Source organism: Acanthisitta chloris, unplaced genomic scaffold (genome assembly GCF_000695815.1).
Source record: "Acanthisitta chloris isolate BGI_N310 unplaced genomic scaffold, ASM69581v1 scaffold3752, whole genome shotgun sequence".
Classification (NCBI taxonomy): domain Eukaryota; kingdom Metazoa; phylum Chordata; class Aves; order Passeriformes; family Acanthisittidae; genus Acanthisitta; species Acanthisitta chloris.
Genome location: NW_008662019.1, coordinates 62,840 through 81,815, shown reverse-complemented (window position 1 = coordinate 81,815; position 18,976 = coordinate 62,840). Strand labels below are relative to the sequence as shown.

Here is an 18,976-nt window from a genome sequence, read left to right as displayed (position 1 = left end):
TGTCTCACCATGGTCTTCACCACAGGCTGCAGAGGAATCTCAACTCTGGTGCCTGGGGCACCTCCTTCCCCTCCTTTTGCACTGATCATGGTGTCTCTAGAGTTGTTTCTCTCACATACTCTCACTCCTCTCTGGCTGCAATTATTTCTTCACAATAACTTTTTTCCTTCCTAAGTATGTTATCACAGAGGAGTTACTACCATCTCTACTTCCTTCCTAAATATGTTATCACAGAGGAGTTGCTACCATCTCTAGCATCTCTACTACTACCAAGCCATTGGCTTGGCCGTGGCTAGCAATGGGTCCACCTCTGAGTCAATTGGCATAGCCTCTGTCAGAAGTCAATGGGTGAAGGTTCTGGCAGCTTCTCAGAAAAAGTGCCCCTGTAGCCCTCCCCACCTCCACTACCAGAAACTTGTCATGCAGCCCAAATACAGAAGGTTGGCACTGTCCTCATATGCAATTATACTCATGATTCAGGAAACTAAAGGATAATCACAAATAACACTAAATAGATTCTTCTTTATTTAAAAGCTGATGATTACTTAGCTACCTAAAATTAAGTGGCATTCTAAGTACTGTGATGCTGTTAATTTACACCCATCAAAGTTGTTATCTCTGTAAGGAAAAGGAATTAACAGAAAATGTGTGAAAGAAAAAGAAAAACGACCTGCCACATTCTTACTCATTATATATCACTGCAAGTGACAGCCCATGTTTCAATAACTATTTTTTAAAACTTGTGATGTATTTAGGATAATTTAGGTTTTCATGAAGAATGACTTAAGGAACAAAGATTTGGAGCTTTGACAAAGAAATGCATATATTTTAGATGTTCAGCATTTCTGCTGCTGCAACATCACATTGTATAAAATATACCTAGAATTCAGCTAGTCCAAAATATCATTACAGGATATAAATATACTTTTTAATGCTAAAATAAATAGCCTTTTATTTTATGCTGCACTCACAATTTAACAGTGCATCACTTGTTATTACTTACATATTGCTGAAACAGTGGTTAGTGTATTCAAGACACTTGAGAGATTACTAACAAAACACAATACATGTTAAAACTGTCTCTTTGATGTAGAACCAAATGTGAAAGTTATAAAACTGGGTTTGAAAAGTTAAACTGCATACACAGTGATCAATGCTAACAAAATGGAGTTGTTTCATTACATCTTCATTTCCCAGTTGAAATAAGAGCACACAGTTGCATTTGCAATGTATTAGTGCATTATCTTCTTAGCTGTAATGCAAATTGCTGTGCTCCAAAACCACTCTACAAACATACTTGTCTCATATGTCTGAATCCTCAACAGTACTATGAACAAAAATGATGCATCATGTCTTAGAATGTCATGCATGAAAAGGAGATTTTTTTAAAATCTTAGTTCAAACTTCTAGATCAATCACACTATTTTCAGCAAAGCATATGTTTGAATAATGCATACTCGAGAGATTCATGCAAGAAAATGTATCTTTTAAATTCTGCTCAGAAAGGTAATTTCTGTCAAACATGTATGCCAGAAGAGCTTTCTACCTGTGCTACTTCTTACTATATTGTCTACTTCATACTAGAGATGGAACTGGATCCATAACAGCTTTAATGGATGTCCATGACCCATTCTCTTCTCATCTAGTGTTCAGGAAAACTATTTACATATAAATTCAGTTGCACAACTCTCAATTAAATTATTAAGTTTCTGTGAAATTCCATTTTTTAAAAGTATATGGATGAAAAATGCACATTTCATATTCATCCATACATGGTACATAATGATGGTTTATAACACATGCTTGTTGCACAGCAGTTGCATAATCAAAACTATCATTAAACCAGCTACATTTAAATTGTACAAGCATTAAACTGTTCATTTTAGCTATAGTGAAGACATGTTAAAAGAAAATGTTGGGCAGTACACAGTATATATGCAAAAAAAAAAATAATTCTGTAATCCCAATTAATAATAGTAATAGAGATTAAATTTCACGACAAGAACTGTATCTATTTTGAATTTGTAGAGAGTCTAGTTTGACTTACTTATTAAGTAATACCATCATAACAATATGAAGAATGCATGTTTTTAACATTTTGCTTTTTAAAGTCAATGATGACTTGCAGTACTTCACTATTATTCAGGAAAGCAAATTAGAATCACCATTAGGAATGATCACAAATACTAACAAGGACTCATGAGTCTCACAAGGTTTAGATATGATTATAAAGATGCAGTTTCAAAGATGAATGGGTAACTACTTTGCTTACCAAGTATAGGTTAAAAGTCTGGATTTGTATAATGCTGTACTTATATGACAGAAGTGTAAACTGTTGGTGGCTGTTATTCAGTGATGAGACCAAATTTTATGTATGTGATAAGTGTGCATAGGTAGTTCAGGTGTTGGGGATTTTTATATTACTACAAAGCTTATTGCTATGGAAATTGCTGCTCCTCCTGGGTAGCATATAGGGGGTTGGTTTTTTACAGTTTGGAGAGCATGTATATTGATTCAAGCTTGCTGGCCTGCTTGAATTTCCCCAACCAGCAGACCGAACCTCTTCTCAAGTAATTCTGTCATTGTGCATACTGTGCTTTATGATGCAATGTATCCTATTTTTTTGTTGTGGGAAATGATATTCAGGCTTGAGGCTCTTACATTTTTTTCCCTGCGTACTTTCCACAAAATTTACCTCCCTTTCAATTTTCCACAAAATTATATAATAGACATAATAATAAAATTTATATAGACAATTGTTACTGTGGAGACAAGGCAAATAAACAAAAAGTAATAATCTCCCTCAGGTGGTTTTTTGTTTGGTTTTTGGTTGATTGGTTGGCTTTTGCTACAGTTTCCACCCAAACATTACTTTAGACTTATTTTTTATATTTTTAGGAATATCTAGCACTTCTCATTACTCATTGAGCACACAGTATATGTTTGGGACTTAAGAAGATCATATGTTCTTCCTTTCTTGGCAGTAAAGTGCTCCACTCCCACTCCTGTCAATGGTAATGAAAGTAACAGAAATGTGGAAATCAGGGTGAAGCAAACATTTGCTTTGCTTGCTCTTCTGGCCTGTTTCCAACACCTACAATGCATTTCCATTCATTCTCAACTTACTGAAACATAAGTTGAAACTGAGAAGCATGAGGAAAAGAAACTATCAACAATACTAAGTACACATGAAATGACTTTTTTTTTCTCTTCTATTGATAAAGGTATTTTCTGTGCTTCTAGTTCTTCAATGAAAAATGGGTTATTTAAACACTTATTAAATGCAGAGTTTATCTGAACGAACAAAAAAAGTTACTCTTATGAGAATATGCTGATGCTTCTGAGACAAGAGATAAAAGAGATAAAGCATTTTCAATAAAGATTCAACACTCAGCTGGGTCTAAAATCAATATTTGCAAAATATACACCTAGATAAAATTTTGCTTATATTCATAGGAATGTTAGATATTATAGTATTTCAGCCACCACAGGTCTCAGAAATTTTCAGTGAAGGCAAATGTAATAATGCAAATGAAGGAGTCATACCAGCTGAATAGAAGCATTGAAGAGTTTGAAAAGAGAGAGCTTTCAGCTGAGAGCAAGACATCCACACAAACAAACATTCATGGTGATTAGAACATATTCTGTGTTCCATTTGCTGAGGAAGGGAAGGGACCATCTTCATTATATCTAAAAAGGGTAAAAGTAGAAGGTAAAAAAAAAAACCCTAGCTGGGTTTGTCAATATTTGTTGGCCATGCTGTAGAGATGTCAGAAAGCTACTGCTCCTAGGAGAGGTTGACCTTTCAGGTTTCCTTGTCTGAATGATTACCTACTCAGACAAGGAAAGCTGGGGGAAATGCTAGGCCAGAAGAAGCACATATTTGTTACCCTTTTTAACAGGGATTAATATCAGCTGTCAACATAAATTAATAGCATAGGTAAAAGCCACACATTTATATGACAGGAAATTGGGTAGAACCATCTGAATCAGACAGCAGATGTGGTAGAAGCATGACACTTCCTTCTTCATGATCTACGGATCCACTAGTATCCATGAAAGGTTTACTACAGGTTTAAGACTTGGTCCAACTGACACTCGCAGGAAAGTTCTGCCCTCCTGGGCAGATTTTAACTTTAAGAACTTCATAGAATCATTATGGTTAACAACCTCCAAGAGCATCGAGTCCAGCCATTAACCTAGCACTTCCATTAGCATGGTATATCGACTTCAAGAAAAAACACACCTAAAATATCACCTCTGCAATCCTTCTTGTAGTCTGTCTTCCTGTCACATCCTGACAGTAGAACCCAGGTATAAAAATATATATGAAAGTTGCATAAATTTGCAGCAGACAGCACTCTCCATGCTGCTTCTTTATGAGGCCATAAGGGCTCAAGAGCAAACCTCTTTCTTCCTTCTACTATCCCTACCACATGGTATTTTCTATCTGAGACTTAGAAATTACATGGCTAAACCTTTGGTCTGATCACATACAGGAATCCATAATTTCATAAGCTATGAGCAATACACATGGGTGGATGAAAGTAAAATGCACTTCTTGAAGGCTATTTGAGCTTTAAGTTAATCCATTTTAATGCTAACCCCAGGTGCATTGTCTGCTCCTGTGACTCAGCTGACAGGTTGTAACTTTGGCTATAGTATCTTAATTGCCCATATGGGTCTCTAGATAAGAAAGCTAAGCAAGACAAAGGAAGATATGTCAGGCACCAAAATGTGTATGCAAGACTTCAGTGTGTATGTTTTGCTCTATTTAATCCCATTAAGTTTAGTTTACTCAAAACATAAGCTATATTGTTGAGTTGAGGCTTGTGGCAAGTACAATTAGCTTCCTATCAGACTGATTTTTCTTATAATACTATCATTTCATTGTAAACATATATCAATAATATGCAATAAATATATATTAATAATAAATAATTATACATAAATGCATACTTTTAAAATTAATTATTAAATAAAGAATATGTAAATATAGAGCAAGTAATAGATCACATTATAAATAAATATATATTCTTTTTATTACCAGATTTATTGCATTATCTTTCCTATGCATGTTTTCCTCTATCGCCCAGGAATCTTTCTTTGTGACATCAACAAATAGCCATACTATGTTGACTTCTTGTAGCTTGATTTATCAACTTAACTTTCATTGACAAGCTCAAAAGTTCAGCTTGTGAAAGTGAATTATTTATAATTTTAGAATATTTTGTGCAATCCAAAGTGTGAATGGGAAAAGAAAGCTTATCAATTTTTCTCACTCATGATGAATGCAACCTGAATAATACTAAATCCTAAGAGAATTTTCCATGTTTTCAGCATTATTCTTAACCTTGCAATTTTCACTTTCTGTGATGCAATTAGCTTTTACAACTGAAATAATTTACAAAGCTGAACATATATCACTTGGAAGCTGAAGCTTACTGGAGCAGTCTGAGCATTACAATTCTGTACCAAATCAGTGGGAAAATTTTCATCGTCTCTGCTGAGCTAGGCTCTAAGTTTATTGCTATATTTTTTTGGCCACTATGTGTTTTAAGAAAATCCAAAGTTGCCTCTAAGTAACTGTAGCATATTCCACTAAAAAGAAATGAGAGTTAAAAAAAAAGACAGAACAACACATAATATGAGATACCTGACTCCATGCTGTGCCTAATGAACAGAACATTCAAATCAAATAGCACAAGCACGTACAAACAGCAAGGGGAATATGAAATGTCTTCATTAGGTAGATGAAACTCAAAGACAAAACAGGAATGCTGAATTTCTGCTTGGGAAATATAACATCTTGTAGATGCAGAGGTTGTTCATTCCTCTCTAAAACTGTGTCTCTTTATCATTATATATTTCCTGTCTAATCTGACTTCTCTAGAGAATGTTCTACAATTTTACCAGAAAGTCTACTGAAAATCACAGATCAGTAAATCTCTACAACCTTGGTTTTTTCCTTTTCTTAAAAACAGATCTGAAGTTTGAACTGTTTGCATCTTCTGAGACATTATCTCTCAACTGCATACTCACTAAAATAATTACTAATAGTCCAAGGACATTTCTGCTGCCTGCATTATCATTCTGAGGTAACTGGACTGAAACTGAACAAAGTGAAACATATGCATGTAACCCAATAGTTCAATTTTCCTTACCTTTTCTTTATTATGGCCTGTAACCTTTTTTACTATCTGCTATGTATCTTGCTTTGTGAAGATTTAAAAACAAAGGAATTTCAGTTTTGTCTTTCTTACTGATAATATTCTCTGTAGGCATTACACAGTCATTCTGAGATTTGTTTCTACACTGTAGGCATTTTAAACATTTTTGCTGGTTTATTAAAATAAATTAAAAGCTAATAAATATTTTCACTCATATTCACAGAATCACAGAATGATTTACACAGGGACAGACCTCCAAGATCATCAAGTCCAACCTTTGACCAATCTCCACCTTGTCAATATATTCTTTATATACACTTATATTGAGAGGTTACCTTTGAAGCTTCCTTCCCCCCACCCTGTCCCTGAATTTATTAAAAAGATACAAGTTCCAGTTGCTTTTGGCAGTTTTCCATGGACTTAAAAAAACCCCATGTTGTAACTAAAAAATATTGTATATTACTACTTACAATGTACTGAATTTGACCATTAAAAGGTTTCTGAATGCAAATCAAACTTTCCAAGATAAAGAATTTAATTCAGCACATTTTGAGAAAGAATATGCAAACTACCAGAGTACTTTGAAGCTTTCATGAAAAAGGAATGTTAAAAGATAAATTATTTTACATTTTTACCACATTAATTCAACAATGATAGCTATTACATATGGAGAACTAGAAAAACCTATTTTTTCCAAACTGTCTCTCAGACTTTCTGCTTTAGCTACAGAGTACAAATATCACAAAGATATCTATGCAAAAAGTGTTAGCATTTCATATAATTACACTTTATGTGAGAAAGATTTAACGAAAATATGAACAAAATATTCAAAGATAGACAGGACTCGTCTACAAAAACGCTACCACAGGGTACTACTGGGTAGTAAAACAAGAGAAAATATTATAGCCCTATGACCAGAAAATTAAAATTTTAAACCCTTCTGCTACTTGGCAGGTCAATGAACTACATTTGCAGATTTCCAAACAACTAGTATCTGCTATGATGATGGCACAAGATGATGATGGCTTAGCCCAGCACTCAGGATTTTTGCAATTTCCATTTAGGAAATTGTCTCCTTGACAGTGGGACAAGGGCCAGAAAACTGCAGAAGCAGGATAGAAGCAGATTTGGTCTCAGCTTCTGGAAGTGTCTCTTCTGATTAAGGTTCTCAGCGCAGCTCATTGTTGATTTGAAGCACATAAGATGCAGCTCAATTCACAGATGAAGACATCTACCTGAGATGGCTACCCTGCTGACACCTAAATGCTGTGTCTTTATCTGTGATTTGAACCACTACAAGATTTCTACCTTTGAAATACTCCACTTAGGCTATATTGATACACTTGGGAGTAGGATCTTATGGTAACTGAAAAATCTGAAGTGTCCTCAAAGGAATGTATGACTCTTTATCTGTAGAGAAATATAACCTAGATGCAGATGGGTGTACAAATTCAGAAGCAAGATCTGCACCATAGGTGGAATTTTTATCTAGACTTTCTGAAAGCTTTTGTGCTGGCAGTACAGCAAGCCAACCAGAATCACTCAATCACAGAGAAAACTAGATGTACTAAATTAGCACCTGGCTTCTTACATAAATTCCACAAAGAAGTTCAAAGAAAACAAACAGACACAAAACAAACATGGAAGATCCAGAAAAGAACAAACTAGAGACAGAAGATTAGCAAATTTCCCTTTCCTTCTTAAAAGACAGGTGAGAGAACCATCCTCTTCCATAACAGAAAATCACTTTTTCTATTTCAGAAACAAAACTGAGTAGAAAGTGTCTGATAGGTTTAGGATGGTAACGAGTCTAGGTGTCTTGGTAATACATATAATGAAAGAGTAACAAAACAAATTATCCAAACAAAATATCTCTTCAGAATATAATAAAAAGAAACTCATGAAGTTTTGAAGCTTCAGTTTTGGAATAACTTATTCTGAAGGCAATGTAGTCCTTAATTTTGATTTGGAAAAAATGCTCACTTGTTATTATTTTGATCTCTAACTGATATTAGTGATTTAGTGAGCTTTCCCAATGACTAAATAATTTCAGATTTATGGAATGCTTTTCTTCACAGGAAGATATCTAGTCAAAATTTTAAAATATTCAGGTAATCATTAGTTCAATGCCATCTGTTCACAATTCAGTTGCAACTACAATATTTATCACTCTAAGAATAACCTAAGGAAAAAGCAGTTATTTTTAGATATATATTTATGTATTAGAAAAAAATTTGAAATACATAACAAATATACCTTTAAATATCCTGTACATGCTTGAGACAAATTACAGGACAGCTCTGCCCTTCTACAAATGGCACAATTAAACATGTCTATTATTGGCATAACACATGGAATAGGACTTAAAACTCCATACTGTTCTGAATGGAGGAAAAATAAAGGCAAATAAACATAATTGTACTTATAAATACAAGCACAACAAAGCAGTTGTGTTCTTGCTATGGATATTAATTGGCATTTTCCAATGTGTTTTTAAAGTTGCAGTATTATACATTGAAGTTGGTTTTGGAACTGCATATATACTGTATATAGACTGACTCAGAGCAGTGCAACAAATAGAAAATAAACTTCAATGTTAATGTTTTATAACCAACAATAATTGTAACATAAAAATGAGATGCAATTTTTGATAGTCTAAAGATATGTGAGGTAAAATTCCAGAAGGATGAAGGATCTTTTTTTTTAATACTAGTCATCAAATTGATATGAACTAGAACTCATGATCTAAGAGGTTCATCTCATATGGAAAAATAATTTTCTTGGAACAACACAAACGTTTTCAAGCCTGACTCTTCACTTGCAAGAATCTCTTTCACATAGAAACAAGCTAATTTCCCATAGCTGGCTCAGTAAGAAAACTGACAAAACTCAAATTTTTAAAAGATAACTGAATAAATAATCCAAATCTACAATCAAATTACTTTTCACCACTATGTTTGATAAATCTCTTTGCTGTCACTCCAACATCTTTAAAAGCATGAGCATAACGTTGACTTTCTACTTCCAAGTGTTCTCTGCAACTCTGAAGTAGAGGAAAACATCAGAAAGATCTCTCTGCTTATCTTTCTTTTTAACTATGTTTTTATATTTAAGTTAAAATAGACTTCTCTTTTTTTTTCCCCCCTTATTTTGTCCTTCAGCTAAGCCACTCCCAATAGAACAATAATGCTTAACAGTATTTATGATCTGTCAGAACATCTGGGGAAAAAGAAGGGGTAAAAATAAAATCTTAATGTCCCGTCAGGGACTTGTTAAAGGTCCAGATGTTGTATCTAATTTAAAAATACTTAGCACCCAGCAGCATCCTCAGGAATGTCACAATACATGCACAGCAGCTGTTGTTGAAGTTAAATGAAGTATTGACAGTTGATAAAGCCGAAGACAAAGAATTAGAACCATCTTTTGAAGATGTATGCTGCATCCTTCAAAACCTTCTTATATACCTCAGAATAACATCCACTTCTTTGACTTTTGGGATCTCCCTCCTGCAAAAGGAAATCACTTCTTCCTTGCTCTGAACATTTGGATAGTAAATGATGCTGTCTGTACTGGACAACAGCATGTGGGTCACAGCAGAAGTACAGATGGTAATGGGTTAATGTTTAAACACTCAAATTTCTGTGCCACCATGAAAACACTAATTACCTCTTACCACCCAGACTCTATTTCTACATTTAAGCCAATCAACTCTTCATAGTTCCATGGCCTCTGGTATGGTTTAAGGGAGTGGGGGTGGGATGGGAAGATGATAAAATATTTGATAATTACACCAGAATATCCTTTTTTTCCTAGTGCCAATTTTCTAGAAACTGTGGAAACAACTAGGCTTGCATTTAAAACACATTAATGTAAAATAAAAAGTCTATAACACAGCAAAGTAAGTGAAGGACTGCTGTACCACTGGCAAAATAACTACTGATAATTGAAATCTACTTCAGTATATGTCCAGACTCACTACAGGTGCTCAGAGGTCAAAGTCAGCATTGAGATGAAATACTAAGGCGTTGAGCTAATGCTCATACCAAGCATGTTGGACACCTCTCTGCACAGAGTCATTCCTGTACTCTTGCTCCCTCTTCACATTCCTTGTCTAGAAAGCACTGCTGTAGTTTCCTTTCATCCTTTTTGCATTGCCTCTAGAGTGACAGCGAGTATAGAACATTAACTATTGCCCCCTCATGAGAAAAACAGGCCTGTGGCTTCTCCTTTTTGAAGGCTGCTTTGCAGGAAACCATCATGCCACCAGTCCTTAGTGTGCCCAGTATTCTTGCCAACACCACCTGGGAGCAGCTGGGATCTGAGGCATCCCTTGAAGCCTGACCTCCAGCAGGCTGCCTGAGGAAGGCTCACTACTTGCCCCTTTTCCTTCCCTCCCTGCATTTCTTCTGTATCCCTTTGAAAGAATCAAAGAATATCTCAAATTGGAAAAGACACACAAGCATCATAGATTCCAACTCCCTGCTTCTTGCAGGACTACATAAAATTAAAGTATATGGCTGAGTGCATTGTCCAGACATTGTCCAGAGACTGGCCACTCTCTTGAAGAACCTTTTTCTAAAGGTTCTTTAATCTGAACCTCTTCTGATGCAGGTTGAAATCTTTTTCACATGCAAAGAAAAAATGTGAAATTTCATAACAGCAGCTCAATGAAAATTGAGATTTATATTGAATATATACACAAAAATTGAAGCAATTGCTGAATTAAAAATAAAGCACTCTGGCCAGTAACTGCATATGCCCTGGATGATTTCTAAAATCCAAACTTAAGAAGGCATATTCTGACTTTGAAAAGGCATCATTTCCTCCATGTGCTTGTCCCCTGCAAGACAGCTCTAGAACATGCAAAGAAAACCAGATTAAAAACCAGGTACTGGACCTTAAAATTCCCTCCAAATTTAGATGATAGACAAACAAAAATAAAGAGAAAATAAGCTGCACGTATTTTGTCTATGCCACAAGTATTATACAGAGAAGTATCAGACTAGTTATAAAAGTACAAAGCATGTTTTTGTCTGTTAGTTAAAGACAGCAAAAGGTGCTTTCTACATCAGATCAATACAGTTTCAGATAACTAACATGAGCTGTACCTTGTAACCACTGTAAAAATAGTCTTCCCTCATGAGCTCAGACTGAGGGAAAGAAAAAGAAAAGAAAAATTGGATCAAGACTCAAATGTCAAAATCTTTTAGAGTTTGAAGCAGGCAGAAAGAAGAAAAAAGTATACTGAATGCAGAAATAAGGGGACAAGGTCTCAAGACCCCAACTCTAGAAGTACTGAAGTTATTAATTTTAAGGTTCAAAGAAGATTATGTATAACATGCTACTGAGGATATAAAACTTAAAGCAAGGAATCCATCTTGTATTCAGTGTAGACCTTTTTTACTAAGCTGTTTAATACCAACAATGCACAACTAGTCTCTCTGCCCTGAAATAACCATAAAGAAATTACACAGAATTCAATTACTGTCCTACTGCTGCTTGCATTTGTATTCCCTCCCTGGATTTATTCTGTATCTCTTTGATACAGAACCCCCATTCATGGGGGTTTTTACTTACTGACATATCAACTGACATCATAAGCCTTTGTATTTGAGGAAGGAGGTTGTGGGTTAAAAAATTACTATGCCTACCAGAAAGAATTGCCACTTGGTCCTAATAAGTGACAGAGAAATAGCTTCCTACTCTATTTTTATAGCACAGTTTTATGTGGCAATTCATAAGGTAGTTTTAAGACATATTTTACACCATAAAGTATTTCAAATATTAAGCAGCAATATAGTGTTATGTCTACATATAATATATAATAAGAGTATCATAGAGATATGAAAGATATTACTTAAAAATTGAAAATGTACCTAAAATTTTAAAGGCAATCTGAAGTACTCTGTAAAGTATTTCTCTCTTTCAAAGAGATCTTTGTTAACCAAGCACAAACTGGACTGAAAATGGCTGATGATACCAAGTATATTTAGTAGTTTTATGAGTTAATTATGTAATGAATGTATTAAAAAGTATTATTTTTCATTCTGGTTAATGCAAGGGCTCATCACAAGAGCATGTTTAGCACTGCTGAATGTCAAATATACATATGAAGATTAACACAGAAAATGATGCAACTAATTTACAAGTGAAACAGAAGTAAAAAATACAAGAGTTAACAATTAACAATTACTGCCTCTTGATCTGAATCAAAACAAACAAGTATGGAAGCTTTCTATTATTGGAAGATGACTTAAACAGAAGATTGAAGGAGAAATACAAATGAATTTCAGATAAATTCATGTGCTAATTTTTGAAAGGCTACTTTGGTAGGCCCATTAAAGTGCCTGCAAAAGAGTCTGAAGTTTTGACCAGACCTCAGAGCTTCACATTTTCCTAATACCACACATCAAGATAATTAATTAAGGAGAGTAATTTCTCATGATAGTTTAGCCAAAGTCACTAAGAGTATATCTGAGTATATATTATGTGAGGTCCTATTACAAAACCTGTTATAGCACAGATGGTTTGTAAAAAGACTTTTCCTTCGACTAGACAGATAGAGGCAACATCACATTGCACAGAAAATTATGAGAAGGGATGAGACTCAGATTCCAGCTGGACATTTCAACTGTTATGAGCAATGTGGCTCACTTTCTGACTGCCTCTTGGCTCATCTTGTGTGATTTGCCAGGAGGAGATGTAAAGCCATATGGCCATCCAGGCACTGCTCCATCATACCTTCTGCAGTGAGTACTGAAGCTGAAAGAGATCCTTTAACTCAGTTGCTAAGGTAAGCTAACCTGTATTAAAAAAGACCTGACTGAATTTGTACCACAAACAGACAAGCAGTATTTTCACCTCCTGATAAGTTGTTTACATCCCTATACTTGGAAGGAGTGTTTAACTGGCTGCAAATGTTTGTTAAGAAACATTATACTGTAAAATCTGTACACTCAGAATACATAATATTTTGCTGTAAAAGTTATCTAAATATTCTCTTAAGGACAAGCAACTCATTTAAAACAAGGGAAAACATCAGACAACCAAGTAATTTTCAACAGAAAATTCTATTTAGGGTGCAAAAACATCTGGAAAAATGTAAGTCAAGCAAATAATTTAGCTCAGAAATTATAGATACTGTGTTCATTTTTTTGGATTAGAAAAGGAAGAGGGAGTGAATTAACTGTCAATTAAAAGCCTTTGCAACAATGAGAAGAATTTGATTAATGATAAAATGCCGCAAAAGACTTTAAGCTATTATGTATTCAGTCTGAATTCCAATATCAAATACTCATTTTTGTATATCAATGCAAAAGTTGGACTACTAATTAATCTAGGTATGATCGAAATTAATTGCCTGCATTTCTCATTTGCACACATTAAAGTGGTTTTAAGAACCCAAATTTGTGGGGTTTTCAGTCTGTATTTCAGTTAAGGAATAGAAATTCAGAGAATGCTGAGAAATGGATAACTCATCTGAGTTTGTTTTTGCAACATGTCTTCTTAGCAAATGTAATAATCCTACTGCATCACAGTGGTTACAAGAGCAAATGCTTTAATATGAAAATCAGACTAGCAGAATGTTTACTATATATTAGATTCTGGAAATCTCACTGTCATTTGAGACTATATATAGGCAAACATCTTTGCAAGGAAAGGCTTTATTTCATGCATTCCTGACAATTCAGTTCTGATCCATGTTTGACCAGTTGAAGGGCAGAAGCAGCTAATAACAGATTGAAAAACACCATCCCTTCTCTCCCCAGCACCCTACTATTGGTGATACAAGAACAACCATGCAGGTAAGAGAGAGAGGAGTTGAGACCTTTTGTGTATGTGTATGATTACTCTAAAACTACCCTCTTCCTGCAAAACGTAGGGGAAAAGACCTTACATTTGAGGCTACTATGCATGCAAACCAGATCAAAAAAAACACAAAAATGTTTCTTGTCCATTGTTACTTATGCTTGTTATTACTTCCATTGCCTTAATGAATAATTATACATAAAAATCTTAAGTTAATGTCTAACAATAGATATCAAATATTTAGAGCAACCTGTGCACACATCTTATTACACGCTCCTTATTAGCATTATTAACACCACAGATAGTAATAATATATTATAATATATTAGCCAACACAGATCAAAGCAAGAACACTTGAAATGCTATATCCAGCTTCAGACCTTCATTGATATCTAAATGTTGCAAAGGGAACATCAAAGGCAACATTTAGGTAATGAGTTATTTCATACACCTCAGAAGTGAAGGGGTACCAGGATGTGTTACCTGGTAAGGTATTGGTAGATATAGGAATAGGCAATTGCCATATGTGGTATAAGTAAGAATGATGAAGACTATTCCCACTCCCATGAGGTTACATACCTGTGGTTTCTAAAGTCCAATTGTTTCAGCACAATACCACATGTACTCTTGATGAAACACAGCAAGGAAGCCAGCACATTTTAAAGAAAAATATCTTGAACACACACGACAAATTTTCTGCCAAATGGATGGAATGTGTCACCAAGTTTGACAAGTTATTTGAATAGCTATATCTTTTAGCACTGTTATCAGTCTTCAGCAGTGCTGTAATTGAAAATCATACATCTGCCTCCAGAAAGTAATTGCAAAAGTGTGATATAATTTTCATGGGTATTCAAATGTTTTTCTTGACTTGCATGACTCTAGAGATCTCAGTGAGTAGAGCAAAAGGTTCAGGAGCTCTCTAAAGCTATGTCTTGTACTGCTCTGGACCTCTATAAGAGTCATGATTCTGCCTGAGGGCTCAAATCTTAGTAGAAATGAAGTGCACTTTTTTGCACGTTTCAGATATGCCCAGGGATCTTTCTGAATGGAAAAGGCTCAAGCAGTACCAGAAATACCTTGTCAGAAGCTGTCGTGGTTTAACCTCAGCCAGCAGCCAAGGACCAAGCAGCAAGGGAAAAAAAGTAAGAAAAAAACCTTACCTCTCAAAAAAATATTATAAAATTGCTGAAGTAATGATCAAATCTGATTAATGATGAATTTATGGTAAGCACAAACATGGGTTTCAACTGTCAGATTAAATCTTTTAGTGCTTGCCAGCCTAATGTCCTCCCCACAAAACCAGACAGAGGTATATATGATATGTGCAGACACCATGGAGACAACAGACTTCTGGCTCAAGATGGGCAGCAAACATGCATTTCTAAAACTGGCAAAAAAAAAAGGAGTAGATATTTTTCCATATAGAATCATTGAATCAAGGTTGGAGGAGACCTCTCAGGTCCCCAAGTCCAACCATTAACCTGCCATGATTTAAACTGCCATTAGATTTAAACTATGCAAATATTGATTAAACAGAGAAAAGGTTGTGTGAAGGTGATTCAGTAGAATGCATAATGCAGAAAGTATTGCTAAGTAAGAGCTGGGATGGGAGAGATGTGATTAGTTTTCCTTTTCCAGGTTAGATACAAAATTGAATGAATGGTCATGATTATTCTATGGATATAACTCACGTCTGTGCTACATATGCTTAAATGGCATGTCTAAAAACTGAAGTCTTTGGAGTCCTTTTGGAGATCCAGACACAAACTTGGCAGTTTCCTGACCATATGTCATGAATAGACTGGAGTACAAACCAACATTTCTTGCTCAGCTAGTACAGATCCCAACAGAAAGCATTGCTACAGCTGTGACTTTCTCTCTGTACAGTTTTTAGTGCCAGTAGAAATACATTGCACTGCAATAATGGGTGCACCCTTGGTATTGTACTATCTGGAGTCATGACTTGAATTTACACCATTTAAATATGCAACCACTTTTTCTTCACTCCTCTTGCTGTGGATATAAATGTGTAGCCTTTTTTTTTAATTATTATTATTCAAAATCCTTGAAGATGTTAACAGGTAAGAACATTTCAAAGTTGTTAACTAGATTTTTTTTTCTCCAAGGCAAAACAATTTACTTCTTTTTTTTCATTTAAAACATTGCTCCTCATATTTTCATCCCTATCACTGGTAATCCATAAAAACAGCTGCTTCAGCACACAGTACTAGACAACAGATAGAGAGCATTTTTAAGAAAGACAGGGACTTTCCTGAGCATATTTACAACCAGTAGGAAAAAATATCTTCTTATGTCAGCAAACTTGATATAGAAAAGTCCCTTCCATTCTTTCAGCAGATGTCATACTTTTACCTAGGCAAAAAAATCCAACTTGTCTTTCTATGTTCTATCTTACACACAAAAAAAATTATTTAGAAGGGAGGGCAGGAATAACACATTTTTAATTTTAGGTGCCTATTAATTTCTTTGGTCTCTAATATTAGAATGCCCAGGTTTTAATGATTGTGTTGGTAGTTGTCTAGTTATTCTTACTAAGTAAGAAATCTTTAATAAGAGGTAAGAAAATCAGGTATATTTTAATATGCATTCAATACCTTATGAAGAATTTATAAAAACTAAAGAAGCAGATTTTATATTAATGTAAGAAATAATAAAGGCTATATAATGCTTATGAAATGAAGAGGAAGATAAAGAATAAGAAATAATATAAATACAATATTGCAATTTAACAAACTTCCACTCTCCAGACACTGCATCAAAATCTTAAAGGTGCTCACTCTAATGGTGGTAACATAAAAACACATGTTTTTTTCAGGCCTTTATGTTTTTAGAATATTAACCTCTAGCGTGATGCCTTTTAAGTAGGTCAGCCTCATACACTCACACTCATTTTCCATGCTGGATTCACTCAGCTGGAATAGTGTCAGTGATCAAAAATATCAGATCTGTTCAGCCAATGTGAATATCTGCCATGGGCAACTCACCTTTTAGCAATTACCAGCTGAAGCAGAAGGTTTTAACAATACAGTTACCAGATGAAAGAGAACTGCATTCCATAATTACACTGGGCAAGTACAATATGGCTAGAACAGGTATTAGCTTGATTTTCCTCATCTGTCTCTGCTAGCAAGTCTGGTTACCTTCCACACTCATTTGATGTGGTCGCTCAGGGAAAGCAGCGCAGATGGTGGGTCATGCTGTGCACACTTGCCAGAGATTTTTACAATTTAAATCCTGTCCTAGGTTACAATGTAGGGTATGTATTCTATTATCGTCTCCACAAGCTGTTAAAGCAGGTGAGGGCAGTGCTCCTTATCTCCTACCCATCCCTGATAACTCCCTCAGGGGCTGTCTCTGTTTAATGGGCTGTCAGGGACCCACTGCATGACCCACAGAATTACAGTGTCCCATTGGGAGATGCTTCACCCCAGGGGGGGAGCCAAACATTCCCACCTGGATATAATCTGGGGTTTGGACCAGCACAGATGCTCTTTGCCTGCTGGATTCCCAGAGGACAAGAGCTACCACTGGACCTTCAGGTGAAGACCAGATCTACAGATCACTGCTCCAACAGACCCATCACTCCAGGAGTTCTGCAGCACCATTTCATCAGACTACTACCAACACCCTGACTGACAGGAGGTCAGGTTGTTTTCTGACTCTGTCAGTGGTTTCCTTTTGTACTGTTGCATTTGTTGCTTTGTTTTTCCTATTAAATTGTATTTCTGACTTGAAGTGTCTCACTGGTTTGCTTTCAAACCAGCACAAAGCCACTGTATCCAGCCAGTATGAAAACATAGCATAGATTACAACTAGAGTTTAACTTTAAATCTTTGTAAGTATAACCTCAGCACATGAGAAAAAAAGTGGATAAAACACAACTTAATCCAGAAATAAAATGAAAAAAAAAAAGAAAATATATGGAGTATAAGGAGTGCCTCCTTGAATTTTATATGTTAATATCTTACACATGTACGTTTTTATATTTTTTGCCCCATTTCCAGTCAATATATATTGCTTTCTAATAGATCTGGAACATAACTTTGTAGTGATTTTTTTGGTCTATATTTGTAAAATGCAATTAATATCTTCAGTACTGTTTCAGTTCTGAAAATATAAAAATATTATTCCATATTTTCTAACACAGTAAGTATGATTTGTGCTAAAACCATAGGGGAAAATACATGACTAGTGGAATAAAGAAGTAGATGACTTTATTTCCATTTCATTTGGAACTTTGATCTGCTGTATTTTATACTTTGTGATACAACAAAGATAATTTTAATGAATGACTGGCAGTATGATCACTTTCCATTTAAATTTTGTATTACTAAGCATTTTGATTTTTGTTTTGTTCTGTTTTTTCACATTCTGTTACTCCAACAATTTTCAACATGTGTTGATCCAAATGCCTTGCCCTGATGAGGATCAACCAATTCCCACTGAACTAATGGAAGACTGACAGAATGTGTAAGAAAATGATGCTTATTTTCCCAGTTAACGTGGTTTGGGGTTTTTTTTTTTATTTGTTACAGCTGTCTCAAAAATAATCATTTTACATTAAGCTGTTTTAACTATTTTGAGGCATTTCTACTTTTTTTGCATTGACCTGATGCTGAATCATACTCTAATATCCATTATATGCAATGGTTTTTGTTTGAGTATAATGAAGACATTTTTTTCTGACTACACAGTAATATTTTATATTTGATGTTAATTAATGAAACCTATTCATAAAGCTAAACTGATAAACATAACAGTCAATAAAGAACACTCACCTACTGTCAGTTGTCCAGTTAACTGTCCCATGTGATTTCTTGCATTCACTGTTACATTTCTGTCAGACTGTAAGACCAGTGGGCTATCCTGGGAAACATGTATGAGACAATAAATGAGAGAACAAAAAATTGAGGTAGAATTAAGTTAGAACTTAATATAGACAGGAATGCTGAGGGGAGTTTTGTCAAATACAA

The 18,976-nt window shown here is 34.9% G+C and overlaps 1 protein-coding gene across 1 annotated transcript in view; it reads right to left on the bottom strand.

Moving 5' to 3' along the window:
• The window catches only part of LOC103798174 (zeta-sarcoglycan-like), a gene marked incomplete at its 3' end in the record, with an annotated part of 103,526 nt that overhangs the window by 21,851 nt on the left and 62,699 nt on the right, over nucleotides 1–18,976 (bottom strand). The window contains exon 3 of the mRNA XM_009070423.1: nucleotides 18,782–18,869. Within this exon, the coding sequence (XP_009068671.1) occupies nucleotides 18,782–18,869 (88 nt within the window). The remainder of the gene's footprint in view (nucleotides 1–18,781; nucleotides 18,870–18,976) is intronic.